General features: G+C 41.5%; 1 protein-coding gene across 1 annotated transcript in view; it reads left to right on the top strand.

The window, feature by feature from the left end:
• Window positions 1-16,281, top strand: part of slc41a2b (solute carrier family 41 member 2b) — a 48,766-nt gene extending 32,485 nt beyond the window's left edge. The window contains exons 9-11 of the mRNA XM_085769597.1: window positions 852-983; window positions 1,392-1,540; window positions 15,238-16,281. Coding sequence (XP_085625723.1) covers window positions 852-983; window positions 1,392-1,540; window positions 15,238-15,423 — 467 coding nt within the window. The 3' untranslated portion in view covers window positions 15,424-16,281. The remainder of the gene's footprint in view (window positions 1-851; window positions 984-1,391; window positions 1,541-15,237) is intronic.
• Window positions 16,282-21,239: the final 4,958 nt, after the last annotated feature.

Genomic DNA, 21,239 nt, shown 5'->3' with positions numbered 1-21,239 from the left:
ATTGGTGGTAAGATGTGATTAGATCTTCATCTAAGTTGCAAATGTTGACAGACTCAGTGTCCCTAAGATAATATCACACAGAAAAAGAGAGATATCTTCTGCCTCTCGATCGAACACAGTCATTAAACTTTCAAAGCGCTGGTGGAAAAAGTAAGTGAACCTTTGGATGTAATGACTGGTTGAGCCTCCTTTGGCAGAGATGAGCTTTAAACAAGCTGTTCCAGTAGCTGCTGGTTAGGATTAGATAAACCCAGAGACTTGCTTACCTTACCTTGTGTGGTGGTGGTGGTGATTTCAGTGGGTGAAATCTGATGCTGCTATTACTTTGTATATAATTATACAACATATAAAACCTACACTATAGGTACTGTAGCTTAAATGTAACTATCAAGTAACCTTAGGTTAGGGGCTGCAGCTGCACAGGAACAGATTCCCCTCTGATGGTGGGGGAAAAAAGTGGAACAGATGTTTTCACACAAACTTTTGAGCCACATTTCCATATAAAATAAAGCTGAGTTTTAATGAACCCCCACTCCCCCCAAAAAAATCTGCGAAAGAAAAACACAAATTAATGTGCGAGATGTTGAGATAATTAGTTGGTAGATGGTAATTTTCCACCAGGGTGCCATTGCAAAAGCACTGCAGAGGAAGACAGTCAGAGCTCCAAATAAGGAAAACTGGAGAAAACACTTTTCAATGTTTTTCTGATTTACACACCAAAACATTTATCAATTAATTAGCAAAATGTTCTCGAAGATTAAAATTAATATTTCATGTGGTAATAAAAATCTGTACTGTATGTCTGGATAACTTTATTAACGATGGATGCTCTGCCATCATGTCACCTCCAGGTATCGGTGGTAACCTGGTAGCCATCCAGTCCAGCAGGATCTCCACCCACCTGCATTTCCACTGTGCTCCCGGGGAGGTTCCTGACGAGGCCAAGGGCTGCTACTACCCCTGCCGCACTTTCTTTGGCACAGGTGAGTCCGGGGCCAACATACCGATCAGTCAATAAACTCGTCGAACGCTCAATGAAACGCAGCTGTTCTCCTGCCTCTGCGTGCCATTGTCCAAGCAGCCAATCACGTGGCAGGAGAGGGAAATGCAGCGAATCCTGCAGATACAGGTCACAAGCTTCAGTTCAAGTTCATGATAAAAATAAAAATAAATGTGATCTGAGTGACTTTGACTTTGACTCTGTAGATTCCTCCGGCTAAAAACTGTGCTGTAAGTTGAAACTGTGATGTTCAGTTCTAAGCAGGCATCTAACATACACAAATTAAGAAAACACCCACAGTTCCACAGTTTGTTTTCTCTTACAGATACCCAGTTTTCTTCACATTTGCAATTTTAATACCACCCCTGGCTGGTTTTGTATTTTTTCTCAGGAGCCAATCACAGATCAGCTCAGGTGCTCCTCCTGTTGGTGATTCCTGGTCACATAATCTTCCTCTACACCATCCACCTGATGAAGAGTGGTCACACCACCCTGACGCCCATCTTCATGTCCGTCTACCTGGCTGCCGCCATGCTGCAGGTGAGTGAATGATGGTTTAAAGGGATAGTTCCTGTTTTTGGACATGGGGTTGTATGAGGTACTCGTACATAGTCAGTGTATTACCCACAGTACATTTGGCCCTGTGAATATTTTCACCGCATTTTTTTGCCATTAATCATCTCTGTCCTTTGGAACTAATGTATCCCTATGCACATGCTGCAGATCAGCTGTTTCAGTCCTAGTTGCAGCAGTTTGTGGAAGTTTATGGGCTTTTTTTTTTAAGCAAGTTGAAACATATCTCTTTTTTTACCATCCTCATCCGCTGCAGTACATTGACTCTAACTGACTCCAATATGCTTCTGTGTTAATGTCATTAGCCAGGGGTATACAAACTCTTTCCAAGCTATACTGTTAATGTTGAGCATTGTTTTCAGTATGGACAAACAGCATGACTTGTTTATTAGTTAATTACACATGGTTTTTCTTCCCGCTGTATTTAAGTCGATAATTTATCAGTTTTCAGCTCATCTCTTTGGCAAAACAGTCAGTTAGTGCAGCTTTAAATAGGTTTTAAATGGGTTTACTGTCAGTTTAATGGCTGATGAACACATTTCCATTATAAACCACATTAGTAAATTCTACAGTTTGCAAGTGCAACCTCAGCTCCTCCCACCTCACCTTCTCCCTGCTTTCCATACATTTCGCCCAGCCCTCCATCTGCATCCTTGTGTAGCGATGTTGATCTTGGAGGCTCAGACAGGAGAGTTGTGGACCAGAAGCATGCTCATGCATTGATTGACAGCCTGATTGATTGACTGTGGCCTTCTCTGATTGGTTAGAAAAGGTCGGCTCAAAGTCTGAAACCACAGAAGCCTTGGTTTGCATCCCTCCATATTAAGATATGTTTTGGAGAGTTATGTTTATACAAACACATTCACTTGGTTTGACGTACTATCTTCGTTCATGTCTGTTTACAGAGAAGCACAAAGTCACCATAATCTATGACAGACAGTACAGTGTGAACATTCACAAGCTCATTTTTCTCCTGCACAAGCTTCACCAAGTTTGATACATTATTGACTTCTTTAATCAATCATTCAGAAGCCAACGTTATTTTCTCATCAGTGTGAATATGAACGAATCCCTATGAAATGAATGGCGGCTCTGTGGATAACGAAAGAGGAGATGCAGGTGTGTGTATCCTATGAATTCCTCAAGTGTTATGGTTTTGGACAGGCAATCTGAAGGAATCGTCTGTGTTCTTGTTTTGGCAGCAGTCGAGATAATTGCAACTGAATGATGTGAATTATGAATCGCTGCTTTTATTTTTTTTCTCAGGTGAAACCTGATCTGTTTTCGCGTCTGGAATTTTAAGAATTCAGTTGGTGTGTTTTTATGTATGCATCGGACGCCTGCTTTGCTCAGAGGCTTTTTGAGGTTTCTCTAAATCTTTAATGTAGACATGGAACATTAGGATGTAATCCCGGCCACTGAGGAGTTGGAGACTTGCCAAGTCAATCTCGTCTGGAGCCGGTAGAGCTGATTTAAGGGTGCTTCAGTCCCAGATAGAGCATCACTGGCAGAGACAGGCCCACGGCATCGCAAGGGTTTAAAGATTTTGGATCCAGCCTCTTTTACGTCTTAATATTTCACCACCACTGAAGAAAGATTAATTCATTGGTTACATTCCACATCACTTTATTCTGATTTTCAGTTGTTCTGCAGGCTTTTACAAGCCGGGTCAGACCAAAAGGCAGACCAGCCACTGCATGACAGAATAACTGATGAGCTCCTTTGTTGTCTGTGTTGATCGGTCTTTGTGAAATTACTGGGAAATTGTCTGAATTCTGCTTTGAATTATAGTTTCAGCGGAACTTCAGAGCAGCAAAGTTGTTATAGAGTGCTTGTTTACTGAGGCGTGCTGCTGAAATTGCTCATAGAATTTCACGCGCTTTGTCATCAGAGTGGTACAGACAGACAGAACAGCAGATGCTAATTATAAGGCTGAATGCTGCGCATAATATGCAAGTTCAATATTAACTGTAGGTTTCTCTGATGACACATTCAATCTAGGTCCCATTTTCAATAGTGTAAGATGGATAAATGTAAGAGTCTGAATGCTTCAAGGAAAAAACTAAAGTCTGTTCTGTTTTTTTCTTGAGGTGAAAATCCAACACTTGTACTGTAGATATCCAAACTAAAAAAAAAAAAGTTGCACTACAATGTGAATTGCAATTTACCGTCTGTTAAGATGGATGTTGTATCAGCTTCAATGTCGAATAATTTGTTATTTCCCAGAGAGAATCCAGTTATTTTTTTGTTAATAATGTAAAAATAATGATGTCACACTCACCTCTCAGACATAAGAAAGATGAGACAGAGAGCACAGTTTGTAGAAATAGTAGTGAGCTGGTAATGTACAGTATGTGTTGATGAGTGTTAAATAGATATTCTATCGATTAATTTGGATTTATTTATCAAAAATGAAAAGCAAATTTGACTTTAATGTGAGTAATTACAGCACAGAGCCATAGTGATGCGAGAGTTCTCTTCAGACTCAGGTGAAACATCGCCATGGCAGCATGAGCTGATGAAAGTGATCAGCATCTCAAACAGAGGCAGCAGCTGAGAGGGAGGAGTGAGCTGCAGAAGACGGTGGCAGCTCCAACACTACTGTTCCAAAGCAGTTCACATTGCTGCAGTTACTCTCCCATAGTGTCCCTCTCCTGTACGGGAGGACCAGGTGGGAGACACTGGAGATAAAGACATGTTGAAAAGGGAGGAGGGGGAAAAAAATTATCTAAAACATAAATCAAGAAAATTAGAGAATTAATTTGTAGGCCACTTCAAGCAGCTCAAGCTACAATACATGGGACAGTTGCATCGTTGCTGTTACTCATTAGTATTCTGTCACTCATCTGCGCCTCTGCCCCGTCTGGCGAAGCTTCTCTAAGCCGAGGTGACAGTTCCGTCTTTGAGCCACTCTCCTGCCCGTCAGCCAAGGTGGAGACTCCAGGGCCCGAAGTCACTTTCAATGTTTTTGGTGTCAACTGGTCAAAAAACACAGACTCGAGGTCACACGGGTCGGTCTGAGGCCACTGTAGATTTCCACCAGCGCTCAGTGAGGTATAAACATCTGCCAGATGTGTTACCTAAGCAATGACGTGACTGATAAACATCTGAAATATGTAAGTACAGACAGTCAGGGGGGAAACGGCTGTGTGTGTGGGCTGGAGTATCAGTTTTTTATGCTGTAAGTGAAGGGTAACCGAGGTTTGAATGCTTTTTTAAAACTTGTTAAAGGAATAGTTCAACATTTTGGCAAATTAGCCCATTGCCAGACAGTAACCCCTATAGTTTTAGGAGTAGATTTGTTACCTTTAATTGTCGGTGCAAGCTATTTTTAGAACAGCGGAGCAGAGCCGTGAGCTGCTCAGAGCTACGCTACGGAGGCTAATGGGATTTCTTGGTTTCCCTCATCAAACTCATCAAATACACAATCCAACAACTCCAAAACGCTCTGGTGGACAAGTTGTGACCTGCACATTTACCACGCTACAGTATGAGACAATAAGAGACAGAGTTGTTTTTGAGGCAAATGCAGAGACTGCTTGCTGAAAAACTGCCCCCGACGGGAACGCGCATCAGCGATTTCGCATGAATTTACTTGTTTGGAGTTGTTGGATTGTGTATTTGTCGAGTTTGATGAGGGAAACCAAGAATCCCATGAGCAGGCGGCTCTGCTCCGCCCTTCTAAAAATAGTTTGCACCGCAATTAAAGGTAACAAACCTACTCCTAAAACTATAGGGATTATGGCAATGGACCAATATGTTGAACTATCCCTTTAAGGTTCAATTCCAGAGACAGGTGCAGTGAAATCACTTTGCTTTGGTGTAAAGCTTGGTTATAAGGAACTGTCTTCACACAGCTTGTTAGTGGCCTGCTGTAGCTGGCAGGCTAACTCCTATCTAGCTGGCTGACTTAGCAGCAGTCAGTCTCAATAGCTTCTCTCTGTTTTTCCCCCCCTCTCTTCTGTTTTCTGTCCCCTGGCTTTCTCCTCTCCATTGTCTATCATTTGTTCAATTAAAAGTTACCCGGGACACAAATGAAAGAGCCGACAAGCTCGCTAACGGTGAGCGAAGCTTATCTCGGCCGCTAATGGGACAGTAAGTTCACACGAGTCAAGTTCAAGTTGAACTTTGTAATTAAATTTGCCTCCAATCCAGTGTAATCGCAGCAATGAATTCCATTGAATGTGGAATTTATGCATTTGAAAACCCGGTGTGATCGTCCGTGAGGCTGTTGTGGCAGAACAGACTAAACTGCTGCCAAAGCAAGACTCAGTATCTGTGTGTGTGAGGGGATCCGTCTCCATGGTAATACATAAGGAACATTTACTTGAATGTCCTTTTTTTTTTTTCTCCATGTTTTGTAATAGATTGTTTCAGCTTTGAGGGAGAGGAGGAATCAAAGACGCTCAGTTTAGACACTTGGATGTGATAGACAGCAGCATTAGTTCTGGCTGCCAAAAGCCTGAGTCACTGCTGTCAGAAGACACAAGTGTAACACTGCATATCTGAAAGCAGAATCGCTTTATTCATGCGTTTCACTCTGTGACCTGCCGTAACCTTACAGTAAGGAAATAAATGTCACATTCACTTGTATTTCAAATATGCAGCCGTCACGAACCCTAAACACACACTCGTAAAAAAAAGTCACGTTTCATATTTTCCCTCTTGTGCTCGACATGGAGCGAGACACATTTTGGCATGAAAAAGGAGAAGAAAAAAAAAGTCAAAGTACTGTAACAGTCTGTTTCTTTAATAGCGGCGATAAGCTGAAATTGCACATGGTGTGGTTTGATAATGTTCTATTTAAAGTGAAAGCCATAGAAAATTAAGGGAGAAATTGAAACATTTCTGCAGAATAGCTGGACTCATTGTGATATCTCCGCCAGCCTCGCAGCAGCAGGCGGCGAGCAGGACAGAACATTCACCGCCGCTTATGTGGTCGATGGTTTTTACACAAATCTGTAGTGAGCAAATAACCAAGGACATGTGCTACTAAACAAGAGCGCACACATGAAAATATATGACAACAGCACAACATGATATTACAATGGTTTCTAAACCCACAGCGTATTCAGACTTAAGTTTGAGGCAAAGGAGGTGTCAAAAAAAGAAAGATACACCAGCACAAGAAGACAGAAGTTTGACAGTTTGGGAGTCAAGAAACTCTGAAAAGGTTACGTAAAGTTTAACAGCGATGAATATGTATGGCTATGGTAATGTAGCGTTCATGGGAATCATGATACTGAGACGTTTAATAATACTGAGGTTGAAAAGTTTCTCGGGTCAGAACGTGATCAAACACCAGCTGATAATGAACTGTAAGTTAAGGCAGTCTAGGAACAGGTGAACGCCTCTCACTCTGAACTCCACAACTCATTATTTCAGCCAGGGCTCGGTATCACGCCGTGTCATCGGTGTTATCTTGACAGATCAGAAAATTTAAGATGTGAGAAATTTTGCAGGAGCTCAGCTCACAAGTAATTAGAGTGATTTCTATATTAGAATCATCAGAACTCGTTGCTGCTGAAGGGAGCTTCGGTGCTTCTCTAAAAGAAGCTGAAATGTGCAGGTTGTTGCAGATTGATGCAAAGTTGTGGGGCTCAACTCAGATGACTAAAACCAGTGTGTGTGTGTGTGTGTGTGCGTGTGTGGCAAAGGCAGATTTATAAGGATAGTTCAACATTGTGGCAAATTGGCCCATTGCAAATTGGCCCATTGCCATAATCCCTATATTTTAGGAGTAGGTTCGTTACCTTTAGTTGTTGGTGCAAGCTATTTTTAGAACGGCGGGGCAGAGCCGTGAGCTGCTCAGAGCTACGCTACGGAGGCTAAGGGGATTTCTTGGTTTCCCTCATCAAACTCATCAAATACACAATCCCAACAACTCCAAAACGCTCTGGTGGACAAGTTGTGACCTGTACATTCACCACACTATGAGATAATAACACAACGTTACCAGACAGAGTTGTTTTCAAGGCAAATACAGAGACTTCTTGCCGAAAAACTTCCCCTGACGGGAATGAGCATCAGCGGTTTTGCATGAATTTAGCTCGAAACAACTCCGTCTCGTAATGTTCCGTTATTATCTCATAGCGTGGTGAATGTGCAGGTCACAACTTGTCCACCAGAGCGTTTTGGAGTTGTTGGATTGTGTATTTCATCAGTTTGATGAGGGAAACCAAGAAATCCCATTAGCCTCCGTAGCATACTGTAGCTCTCTGAGCAGCTTGTGGCTCTGCTCTGCTGTTCTAAAAACAGCTTGCACCAACCATTAAAGGTAGCGAATGGGCCAATTTGCCAAAATGTTGAACTATCCCTTTAAGCAAATCAACAATCTACTGTAGCTGATCATTGTCAGGTTTGATGTACAGGATCATGACAGATTAATAACGATGATGACTTTCTCTGTCATTGAGAGCATCTCCCCTACAGTATGTTTACACAACTCTGCTAGCTTGTTGTGCTGCACATCATAATCTGATGACTTTGGACTAAGCAATCCTGAATGTCAGGACGGAGTCTTGTGTGAATGCACGTCTAATACACAAAAAGAGAAAATTGTCGGATGGGATGTGCATTCACGGAGGCCAGCTTGTATATCAGCCAGAGTATTCAGAGCAGGAAATGCACCACAGACTGGCAGGAGGGCAAGGAGGCAGGCAGGGAGGGAGAGAGAGTCCTGGCAGCCGGCACTAACATTACCCCATCAACTGATAGCGTGGCTCCGAGCGCCCCCGAAACAGAACTGAGGGAGATTAGCGGTACAGCTGCGGTCAGGGGCTCTCAGCGTTTGCCAGCCGTGGCAGAGGGCTAGATGCTGCAGTTGAAAGGGCGAATCCAAAAGCTGACGCTGCTGGAGCTATGAGATGTGTGAAAGCACTGGATGAACTTTTTTGTCTCGCACCACCTGGTCCTCCACAGCCGAGGCCCCGGAGTGTCAGAGACTTTCTTCAGGTCGGGCTCACACCATTTGGCAGCATCTGAAGGGAGGAAGTGTGTGATCTGCACGTCACTTTGATTAGATACAGAACTTATCATTTTTCAAATGCTTACAAACCAAAACAACAAGTAGAAAACATGTTGAGTGGCCTCTGCCTTACAAAATCTGAAAATGTTGTTTTCAGATCTTCTTTTGGATTTTTTTTTTAATCTAAGGAGCTCTTACTAAATAAACTTCAGGGCCCATGCGTTTTATAATATTGTGCTCCATTGGAGTGTTCTTAGTGTTTTAATAATGCTTGGACAGTAATGGAGCTATATGGCACAAAGAATGAGATATATTAGGGTAGACTGGATACACAGGAAATACTTAAGGATTTATTCATTTTAATGGACTCTCATCTTTTATGAATAAATCTTTTGGAGTTTGTATGAGTGGTTCTTGTAAGAGGCCCAGTGTTTGAAAGAAAAAAAAAAGGTTATTTTCTTGGTACCCCATTTATTCCCTTATAAATGCATCCAATTGAATACAAAGAAAAAGCCACAATACAACGCCACTGTCAGTGCGTATTGTTGTCACTGCTGAATATAATTTCATTCAGGCCTAGAATAATAGTCTACAATATCAGATCAATGGAGTGAAACTGCTCGTAAATCGAGCATTTCAGTCAGCAGGTATTTTTGAAAAGTACGGATAAATCCAATTATGTACCGACGATAAGTACTCGCTGTGTTTCCGAAGAAGAAGTAGAATGACATTAAGCAGTACTACAGTACGTGTGTGTGTTCAGGAATTGTAGGTTTCTTTGAATAACACGTCTGAGGGGTTTGTGGATTCCTGCATAATTAATTGAGGCACAGAGACGGAGCAGGATCAGAGAAGCAAACCGGTGTAAACAGAGGAGGGACGTTTGAGACAAACATCATGAATAACTGACGAAACCTTCATGTTCAAACTCCTTCACTTTTTATACTCTTCATAGTGTCATTTTATCCATCATCAAATTAGTTTTTGTCCATCAATCTCCACCAATAACCCGTTAAGATGTGAAAGAATGTTTTTAAAGATTTTTGCAGTCTTATTAGGAATGAAAAACCAAAATCTGTCATTATAACACGCAAATTTCAACCAGCTTATTTCCCTCAAATAGTGACTGACACATTTATTTACCTCAACCGCACAAGGTGACAGGCCTTTATCTCTGGCAGGCTTATTCCGGTTCATATGTAGCCTATAATGACTGATGATTGCTTGCTGCTTTTGTTTTATAGTTGCTTCATTGTGTGTCAATACAAAATATACATTTCCTTTCAAATTAAAAGCCCAGGGGACACAAACCTTTTATTTCTTAACAGGGTTTTTCATTGCCAAGCTGAAGGGCTGCAGTCAGTCAGTATATTGTCTCATTTCCAGTTGTTTACGTGCTCTTCAGATCTGCGAGTTTCTTCAGCTTCGCAGTTCAAGATGGCTTCTCTCTCCCTCTCTCTCACTAGATGTAAGGATGTAAGGAAAACAAAGGAGTTGATCATTGCTTTTAGAAATAATAGTACAGAGCCAAAAAATAGCCAGATACATGGTGAACCAGTCCAATACTTACGAACCATATTTGACTGATGATTGATAGTCTTTTAACATTCTCTTTGATTTGTTGGTTCAATGGTCTGTCAGTGAAGGACAAGAACAGTCTGAATCAGATTGTCAGAGTCTGCCCCAAGATGATTGGAGTCCAGCTAACAGACCTGAGTGTGCTCTGGAAAAAAAACATGTGGTCCAGAAAGCAAAATGCATCCTGAAGCAGGAGACAAGTCATGTCCAATGAATTTACTCTGATGTCCTCAAGGCGACGCTACTCGGCCTCTTGAGGAAGAGAAATCACTCCTCAGATTCTTTTATCCCTTCAGTTTTTAGGTTGATGAATGCCAATTTTAGTGAATAGGTTTGTGCTTGTCGTTATTTATTTACTTAGCCTATTTATTCATTCTTTTCCGTATTGGAATACTCTTGCATGTCTGTACGTGTACATGACTTCGCTGTTGGGAAACCATGAGTTGAACTGAGAGTTGAGTGTCAGAGTTGTATGTCCAATGAATGATTGCTGTATGTGTTGTGCTTTTCCTTTTCTAACTTCGAGCACATCACTCCTATTTTATCATCTCTTCATTGGCTCCCAGTAAAACAAAGAATTGATTTTAAAATACTTCTTATTGTTTTTAAATGTTGTAATGGCTTGGCTCCCTCTTACATTGTTGACATGCTCACCGAATACACACCAGAGTGATCACTTAGATCATCTGATAAAGAGCTCCTCATTATACCCAGAATCAACTCCAAATCAGCTCATGGCGCTTTCAGCCACTATGGTCCTACTCTCTGGAATTCTCTTCCACATGAGCTACGGTCTGCTACAACACTGCCTTCTTTTAAAAGCAAACTAAAAACATATCTTTTTTCACGAGCTTTTAGTCATGTTTAAAGAGTGTGTTTTATTTCTGTCTTGTTTGCTTTAAGAATTTTTATTATTATTATTATTATTATTATTATTATTATTATTATTATTATTATTATTATCTCCATTTTTAAATTATGATAATACATTCTTGTGTGATTTTATAATGTCCTAAATGTTTTTTATGTAATATTTCTTATCCTATATGCTATTTTATGTTATAGCTACATTCTATCTTTGTTTTAACTTTTTGAAGCACATTGAGTTTACGCTTGTCGTATGAAATGTGCTATATAAATAAATTTGACTTGACTAATTTAATTGAACTGGGAGCTGTAAACTGAATTTTACAACCTTTATTTAATCTCGAGAATCATGAATTGCCCGTATAGAATAAATAAAGTTTTCTAAACTGAACTGAGATGTGCCACCTTAAGTTATAATGGTACTAGTTATACATGTAGTTTATTTGCTGCAATGGAGGAAAGACTCAGGAAATTGGAAACGTGCACCATTGAAGCAGTTGCTAGCTGCTGTGTTAAGCCAAATTTCATAGATGCCTTTACTCAATTGAAAGTGAAGACTGATCCCCAGTTCCTCTTTTACTTTATTTACTTTTAAACCTAACTTAGTTTTGAACCACAATATGGTTCAATACTAAACGCAGAGAACAAAGTTGTTGGTTTTTTTGTACAGTCATCTTGTATTTTGTATTTTCACCAGTAAAAAACAAACAAAACAAAACAAAAAAACCCAAAATAAAAAAGAGGTCTGTGAAGTTTGTTGCAGATTGTGTGAAAAACCAATGCGAGGCATCTAAAGCGCTTCAGGCTGCTGTGGTGTTTTTACAAAACCACATCGCCAGACCAGACTCACATATTCATGTACTTTTCTTCAAGTTGCTACATGAAAGAAAATTGTATGATTACACATGTCGGAGCATGAATTTTGGCTCAGGCGTGAGAGGCGTCAAAGGAATTACAATCAAACTTCTGCATCAGCTAGCATTCACAACAAACTGACAAACACTCAGACAGTCATTTTCTGCTGTGCATTTCCATTTGAGTGTAGCTCAAGTGATGTGTAGCTTGATGGACTGACACAAAAGGCGCATGTGGGCGAGAATCAACATCAGCTTGATCGCGTATGTGCTTCCTCTCTCTTGTCACTCACGACATGATTAAAGGACCAGAGAGAGAGAAATAACAAATAACACTTTCTTACATTTGTTTCTTTTCATTTATTTGTTCTTTTCGCCAAAAATCAGACGTATCAGGCTCTTTAAAGAACTGTCCAGTCGAAAGTCTTTCCCTCTGTGTCTTTCTTTTATTGTTAGAAGAAAAAGAAGAAAAAAAACACACACTAATATCCTTGGTGGAAACCTGTGCAGTGTAAATGATGGATTGCAGTTGACAGTTCAGAGGCAGGCGATGGTGCAAAAGCAACAACTGCAGCAGCCGAGAGGATGTCCAACTCTGCCGCCGCTGTCACCGCGAATGAAAAACAAAGCCGAAGCGCTTCCCTCTCAGAATAGTCGGCCCTGACAGCTTGTTGTTCACCTGTGCGACGCTTTCATCTCTCCGCGACTCAACATTATTGGAGACGAAAGCGGGGGGGCAGCGTCGTTTAGCGGGATTACCCTCCTTCAAAGACGGGGCTGTCAACAGGTTATCAGGACTCATACATTTGTGTTTGTGTGTTTGTTGTTGTTTTTTTTACACAGAAAATGATATATTGTCATTATCGATTCCCCTCTGCTCCGGCTCGATACCCATCATCCCTGCTTGTATTCTTACCGTGTCAACACTTGTTTGTTTTTTTACTGTTTGCATGGCGAACCCCAGACAGCTCATTTCCCCCTTAAATTATAGACTCATTCTTATCTTTTAATAGACTGCTCTTTTTTTTTCTCAGTACCAATCGCTCTATGCGTAGAACCTTGAATTATGAATAACACTATCTTAACTCGTCTGACAGTTTGTCTTCCTTGTCCATTACTCCGTCTCTGTTTCCACTACACTTTAAGTGTTTGTGCCATTCTACGTGCACTTATTGATAACACAAGCTGTTTCATTTCTCCACCATACTTATCTTTCTCTTCCTCAGTTATAAACGACGCTCAGGTCGGCCTCTTCCTCTTCTCCTACTTTATTTTGCAAATATAGTCTTAAGTACAGCTGTGAATATGAAAACAAAATAGAACAGATGCACCAATCAAATCAAAAGAAGGAGAATGTGACGAAACAGGAGCTGCCATGTTAGCGTGCGGAGTAAGGATCTGCAGGTATTTGGTCATGCAGCAAAGTCCAAATTAAAATGTTGTCTCATTAATACCACTAAACGAGAATCTTCTGAACCTCATTTCATCACAACCCATCCATTAGTCGTGGAGACATTTACCCAGAAGCACGGAGGTCACGAGGTTGAGGCCTATCACATAATTAACATGGATTAGTTACAGTCCAACACTTCATTAAAGAGCATCTGCTGAACTCCGACCTCTCAGCATCACCTGAGAACATCATGATCCTACTCAGGCTGCCAGTAAGACAGCAATATTTTGAACTCGGAGCATGTGACTGATTACAGTGGTGAGCCAGTATCAGCACCATAGGAAGTCTGGAGCACTAGTTTTAGACAGAGACTCCTGAAGCTGTAGGTATCAGCAGAAGAAACACCTGCAACTGTTGTTTTCAAATTATTAAAGTGATTTTTCATCATTTTGGCAAATTGGCCCATTGCCATAATCCCTATAGTTTTAGAAGTTTCCTTTAATTGTTGGTGCAAGCTATTTTTATAACGGCGGAGCAGAGCCGTGAGCTGCTCAGAGCTACGTTACAGAGGATTATGGAATTTCTTGGTTTCCCTCATCAAATACACAATCCAACAACTCCAAAACGCTCTGGTGGACAAGTTGTGACCTGCACATTCACCACACTATGAGATAATAATGGAATATTATGAGACAGAGTTGTTTTCGAGGCAAATACAGAGACTGCTTGCCGAAAAACTGCTCCCGACGGGAATACGTATCAGCGGTTTTGCATGAATTTACCCCTAAAGTCCCAGCCTGGTCAGTTGCGTACATGAACTGATGAAGCCTCTTGGATGAGAGGTGAAACGTCTTCCTAGACAAATAACTAAGTCCAGTTGCTTTCAATTTAACCTCCTTTGAAATTACCCCTAAAACAACTCCGTCTGGTAACGTTCCGTTAGTGTGGTGAATGTGCAGGTCACAACTTGTCCAGTTGTTGGATTGTGTATTTGATGAAACCAAGAAATTCCATTAGCCTCTGTAGCGTACCGTAGCTCTGAGCAGCTCGCGGCTCTGCTCTGCCTTTCAAAAAATAGCTTGCAACGACAATTAAACGTAACGAACCTACTCTTAAAACTATAGGGATTAGGGCAATGGGCCAGTTTGCCAAAATGTTGAACTATCCCTTTAAAACTCCTCCTTGACAGCATTGTAATTGAAAAGAAAGATAATTTATTTTATTTTTTTTATGTACAGTATAATATCTTTTATATTAGTCTCATGTAGTTTTATTTATACACTACCAGTCAAAAGTTCTGACACCTTCTCATTCACTGTTTTTTCTTTATTTGTATTACTTTCTACATTGTACATTGCTCAGCACGTTGGCTGTTTTGCCTTCACTCTGTGGTCCATCTCATCCCAAACCATCTCAGTGTGGTTTAGGTCAGGTTACAGATAACACTTTTGTGTTTACTACATAATTCCATATGTGTTCCTTCATAGTTTTAATGTTTTAAGTATGAATCTACAATGTAGAAAATAATGAAAATAAAGAAAGACCATTGAATGAGAAGGTGTGTCCAAATTTTGACTGGTAGTGTATATATTAGTTGTGCAAGACATAATTGGATTCTTGTAGAAATTAGTAGTTAAACATTCACTGAAAAACAAATTGGCTCACCAAGTTATGTACAGATTGATAACTTACGGCTGCCAGCATCTGTTTACCTTAGTTTACATGACTTTGTCCAAAAGCAACCACATCCACCTACAGTACCAGCACCTTAAATATTTATGAGTAAATATTTCCTATGTGTACATATTCTGCTTCATTTGTGCAGAAACTGAGGGGCAACAAGTTTCCCATTTCTCGGATCATTTGCCAGACGAGCAGCGCAAACCCTTCGGAGCAGATAGATATTTCATCCCTGCCGTCTAATCTTCCTGAGAGAAATGAACCCACCTGAACAACCACCGTGGGCTGCAGTCTAACACCCTCTGTCTTCTCTCTTCTCTTTCAGGTGCTGCTGCTGTTAAGTATAGCAGACTGGATGGTGCACTCCATGTGGCGGAGCGGCAAGGACCCGGACAGTTTTTCCATTCCGTACCTAACGGCGCTGGGCGACCTACTGGGCACCGCCCTGCTGGCTCTCAGCTTCCACTTCCTGTGGCTCATAGGAGACCAGGACAGCGACGTGGGCGACTGAGGCGGGCGGGAAGCGTGACGGAAACTCCGCTCGTCTGCCAACAAGACTTCTCGCACCTTTAAGCCTTGTGGGAATGTGGGTGCTCTCTGTCACTAGCCAGCGCATTCCTCCGCTTCACATTACTGGATGAAACTTCACTTAAACCATGTGATGGTTTAAAAAAAAAAAAAAAAACTATACTCTGTCCCAGCCATTTTTTTTTCTACGCAAGAAGCATTATATTTCATAAATATGGACTGTTCCCAGTAGCATTTTTATCTTCATAATTTGCACCAAAGCACTTGCATATTACATTGCTGGTTTAATTAAGAGGAGCAGGAAAACACTAGCCACCACCCGCAGCTCTGAGGAAAACCTGGCTGCTGTTGGCAAAGTGGTTCACTCTGCCAGCTCAGCCTCAATCCGAGGTTTTCTCCCCAAATAAAATCCCCCTGGCTGGAATATGCTGTGAGGATTTACCACCCACCGTGTCGCAACATTTGATGGCGTGTTATTCTTTAGATCACAGTTCAGCGGAGGGACACACACACACACACAGTGGTGGTGGAGGCCAAGTGAGGTGAAGACTGCTGTCCTTTTTTTTTTTTTTTTTTTTTTGCTTCAGATGAACTGAACTGTTGAACCAGCTTTGATCCCGTCTCTAACCACCGGCCTCCTGCGCTCTCGGCCTTTTGTGACTCTTGGGGACCGGCAGGTGAATCGATGTCCAGTCTCGAGGACCAGCACTGTAATAATCATGTTTATTCTGAACTGAACCGAGTTAGATGATTTTTTTTATTCCAAGACTCAATCTAATGAATGATGTTTACACTCGTACGCACACACAATAATAAAGTGATGACATATTGATAATTTCAAGCAGACTGACAACCAGTTGTTGAGAGTTTTGATAAACCACGCCCCCAAATATGTTTTGTCCTGTCATAGTTATATCAACTGAGACTAAGGGATGTCTGTACAGACTGTGGGTCAGTCCGTGCACTGAAGTGGTCTGCAGAAAGAGCAGCACTCTGGTGGGTCTAACTTTCCAAACTCAAAAACACAAAAGCCAAAGGAACCAATTCAAAACCGACTTTATCTGCTCTACTGTAAACTGCAAACATTCACATGTCCAGCTGTGGAGCTGCTTATCTAAACTGGTTAGTGAACAAGGGCGAGGGGGACAACACGAGCTAACTACAGGTGATGGGTAAAAGACTGTCTCACATCCAGTTTTTAGATTTAAAGGGATACTTCAACATTTTGGCAAATTGGCCCATTCCTGTAATCCCTACAGTTTTAGGAGTAGATTTGTTACCTTTAATTGTCGGTGCAAGCTATTTTTAGAACAGCGGAGCAGAGCCGTGAGCTGCTCAGAGCTACGCTACGGAGGCTAATGGGATTTCTTGGTTTCCCTCAACAAACTCATCAAATACACAATCCAACAACTCCAAAACGCTCTGGTGGACATGTTGTGACCTGCACATTCACCACGCTACTGTATGAGATAATAACGGAACGTTACGAGACAGAGTTGTTTTTGAGGCAAATACAGAGACTGCTTCCCGAAAAAATGCCCCCGACGGGAACGTGCGTCAGCGGTTTTGCATGAATTTACCTCAAAAACAACTCTGTCTGGTAATGTTCTGTTATTATCTCATAGCGTTTTGGAGTTGTTGGATTGTGTATTTGATGAGTTTGATGAGGGAACCAAGAAATCCCATTAGCCTCCGTAGCGTAGCTCTGAGCAGCTTGCGGCTCTGCTCCGCCGTTCTAGAAATTGCTTAGACCGACAATTAAAAGTAATGAATCTACTCCAAAACTATAGTGATTATGGCAATGGGCCAATTTGCCAAAATGTTGAACTATCCCTTTAACCTGGGGAAGTTTTGATTCCAGTGATCATCAGAGACGGTATTTTGTTTACCAACACGTCCAACCTGTTGTCCTGTAGCATCTACTGTAAAGTAAAATCATAAAAAGTAGTAGATAAGCTCGACAGCTGAACAGCTTCATGTTAGAATGAAAGACATTTTCCTTTATCATACAAACAACACTGGGACTAACTGATGTATCCAGCTGTTTCTACATGAATCACCATCTGGTGAAGTCACTGTTCGCCTGCAGCTTCAGCCTCAGTATAACAGCACAACATTACTATGTAGCCATCCAGTGCACCATCACTGATGGGTGTAGCTAAGGGGAGCAGGGTTTGATAAAGTCAAATATTGCTTTGGATCAGCCAATCAGCAGAGAAGTTTCCTTTGCATTGTACCTTTACAGATGTTCACCTGTGCAGCCTCAGCTTCCTGTTTCATTCTGTGAAAGTTCACACACTGTCCGACAAAGCACGAAATCCTCTGTACATTATGTCAACCTCCTGCATTCACACTCAGTCAGTCAGTCATGTCTTCTGACCGTTGGTCTTGTGCGTTATCCTTAGCGGGGGGCCAGTTGTGCAGTACACACAGCAGTCACATGTCGTTTACACGTACGTCCAGTGTCTACAGTTAATTATCAGTTTTCACCTCAGCTCAGTCTGATTCTCTCCTCACACCAAACTAATGTCATCTGTGTGAACATGACCTGATTCATCCACACATTAGTGATTTCTAACAGAATATATGTCACGTTTAAAAGGTCAGAGAAAACTGATCCGGATGCAGCAACCTGATTATAAAGTCGGTCCCTGTTGCTCCGGGAGGAAATCTGAATTGGAAGTGAACTCTTAAACTAAACCAACTCTGTGTTGTAATAACTGAGCAGCAGCAGCAGCAGCAGCCTGTTATATGCATGTGAATGTGGCCACTGGCCCTCTTCAGCTCCACCATGTGCCTCTAGAGATTGACTGGATGACAAGGTGTTTCTCTCTGTCACACCATTTATTGCCATTTTCTTTCTACAACATTGTAATACAGTGCAATGACTTTCTGATCTTTTTTTTTTTTTGTCCTCACTCTCAGTTGTACAGCAGCGATTATTCTATTTTTTCAAGCGATTCATTCCATTTTAATTACTGGCATGAAACTTATGAATATCATTTAAACTTCTTGGGGCAAAAAATAAATGTGTTCAAAGTAAACGTCTTCTCTTTTAGGAGGAAACCTTTTTTTGTTTGCTATTGTGGCTCGTGTGAGCCAATAATTTCAAAATAAATGTCCTTCAGATGAACAGCGTCTCATTTCAGGATATTTTTTTCTTTTGATGGGTTTAGCAGAAAAGTGGTCATATTCTTATCCACACAGCAGTACTGTGGCTGTATTGAAAGGAAAAAGTCACCATCACATGAGCTCTACTGTATGTTTATTGTGCAGTGATAGTAGAATAGAATAGATACTGTTCTGTCACACAACAATGAAATTGAGGTGCATTCTGTGCAGTGTAAAAGGTTAAAACAGCAATAAAGACAGTAAAAAAATTAATATAAAAACATAGCTAAATAAAGAAGTAGTAAAATATAAACATAATGTATATAAGATTGTTAGTTGTCACTGACTCTCTTCCAAGAGGTTTTGGAGCCTCTGAGCTGGGAGGTGAAGCATCTTCAATTCAGGTCCAGTTGTGCTAAATTCAACTTTTATTAGAGAACACAGAAAACACCTTTCAATGCCTGTGCAACATCAGTGAGAATAATGGGACACGCTGGACTTATCTCTTGCCATGAGCTCTTTGGGTAATAGAAAACTGCTCCAAGCTGACTCTGAGCAGAATATACAGGGGAGACGCTACTATGGATGAAGAAGATGGAGATAGCTTGGTTAAATGAGGAATGTCATCAATAACAATGTGCTCTATTTTGAGCCATCATGGGGGACACAAGTGAGTCGCCTAATAGTCTATAGTTTCTCTTTAAATCTGACACAAAGTCTGCCTTCATTCAATTAAAATGGGAAGTTAGCCACAGAGAATCACTGTGCAATCAACAGTGTTAAAGGGATAGTTCAACATTTTGGCAAATTGGCCCATTGCCATAATCCCTGTAGTTTTAGAAGTAGGTTTGCTACCTTTAATTGTCAGTGCAAGCTATTTTTAGAACGGCGGAGCAGAGCCATGAGCTGTTCAAAGCTACTCTACGGAGGCTCATGGGATTTCTTGGTTTCCCTCATCAATCTCATCAAATACACAATCCAACAACTCCAAAACACTCTGGTGGACAAGTTGTGACCTGCACATTCACCACGCTGTGAGATAATATCGGCACATTAAGGCAATGGGCCAATTTGCCAAAATGTTGAACCATCCCTTTAAGAAAGGCCTGAAAACTTATAACATTGCTATGTTTTCATTGTCGAGTCTGACCAAGCATTTAACACAAAATCTTAACACTGTTACTTGGCATTGAAAACCTGCAGTACAACAAATATCCTTTTGTACTGACATTCTGCAGGGTCCCTGAAGTGGATGTTCCTCTTATTCGCACAAATGGAAAAAGGTCTAAAAAATATTTAGTCTTTCAGAAACTTTGGAGTCTCTATGAAGTCCAATACCTAATAACTGATACCTAATATACTATGATAAATTTTAGGCCCTAGCAAGTAACATTTAACTGTACACACCCAAGTAGCCTAATTAGAAAAATAGTTGGTACAAATAAAACGGCTTCTTTTACTTTTTCTGTTTTCCCTGCTGGGAGACTGATCGGTTTGGTAAAGTGAATTGTCTCTGTAGCTGTAAAACCATTGAACATCAAAGTTTTCTCAGATGTAGCCTCCGAATCGATTGGGTGCAGCAGAGGAGCTACTGTACCTCCCAGAGCTGACGAAAACAAGCACCAACTGATAAAAGTCTCACCGTCTCGGCTACTATACCCCGCTTACGCGACAGCATGGAAATAAGATAATAAAGCTTCAAAGGTGAATGTCACAAGGTGTGTTTTTTCCTGGAAACAGGAAGAGGCAGTTATCTGATCAAAAGGGAAGAAGACAGAGTAGTACCTTCATGACGGTGAGCGTGGTCCAACCACAGAGTCCTGGGCCGTGTGTCTGATGGATTTCCACTATCTCTTTGAAAGCAGTTGCGGTGCACGCCAGCACTCTTTGCAACTTCTCAGCATTGTCAGATGGATTTTCTCACCTCTCATGTGATCAAGGGTATAAAGGATAGCAGATAGTGATTATTCATGCTTATGGATTTTCTTACCGGCTGAGAGAATTAGCCACGTCTTTATATCTAATAACAAGATCTAAAAAAGACGTCATTACCCGAGAGCAGAGCAACGCTTGGCTCACATCAGGCTGCACTCCTGTATTATTGAAGGGCTATGATTAATATATTTCGGTTGGTGTGTGTGTGTGGACGTGTTGGGAATGTGAACCCTCGCCCTCGCACACCTCTCTCCCCCCTCCCTGGGTCTAGACGGCTCGTTTTTTAAATCCACTTCAGTGAGATGCAGTTGGAGCTGTGAAAGTTTTGGTGTACACATGCTCTCTCTGCACCGGTGACCCAGACAGGACCAGAGGGCCTGTGAAACCCAAACCCCCACCTGCCCCCCCACCCCCCCACATCTCCTCTGTCAGTCATGCAGCCACCCTTGGGGCTATTAGCTGTATGTTAATGTGGAGCTTCCAGACAGAGGGGGGGTCTCTGGGAGGTCTGGTGGTAGCTACAGCCAGCTTGTGAATCCCTCAGCAGCTCCCTAGGTGTTGAGGAAAACAGTAGATGCCTCATACACAATGTAATTGGAAACAGATTTCCTCGGTGGCCGGGGGTCTGAACAGTCAAAGGGACTTAAGGGGAGGGAGGGGGGAGGGGGGCTCAGACACGCCGAACAATGTGCCACATTGAGAACAGGTACGTTAAACTGCACAATAAAAGTGTGAAAGGTTTTGCGGGGGCGA

Source organism: Trachurus japonicus, chromosome 23, assembly GCF_045865225.1.
Source record: "Trachurus japonicus isolate A0001 chromosome 23, Traja_1.0".
NCBI classification, from domain to species: Eukaryota; Metazoa; Chordata; class Actinopteri; order Carangiformes; family Carangidae; genus Trachurus; species Trachurus japonicus.
Note: the sequence above shows the minus strand (reverse complement) of the source record. Positions and strands in the feature narration are given on the sequence as shown.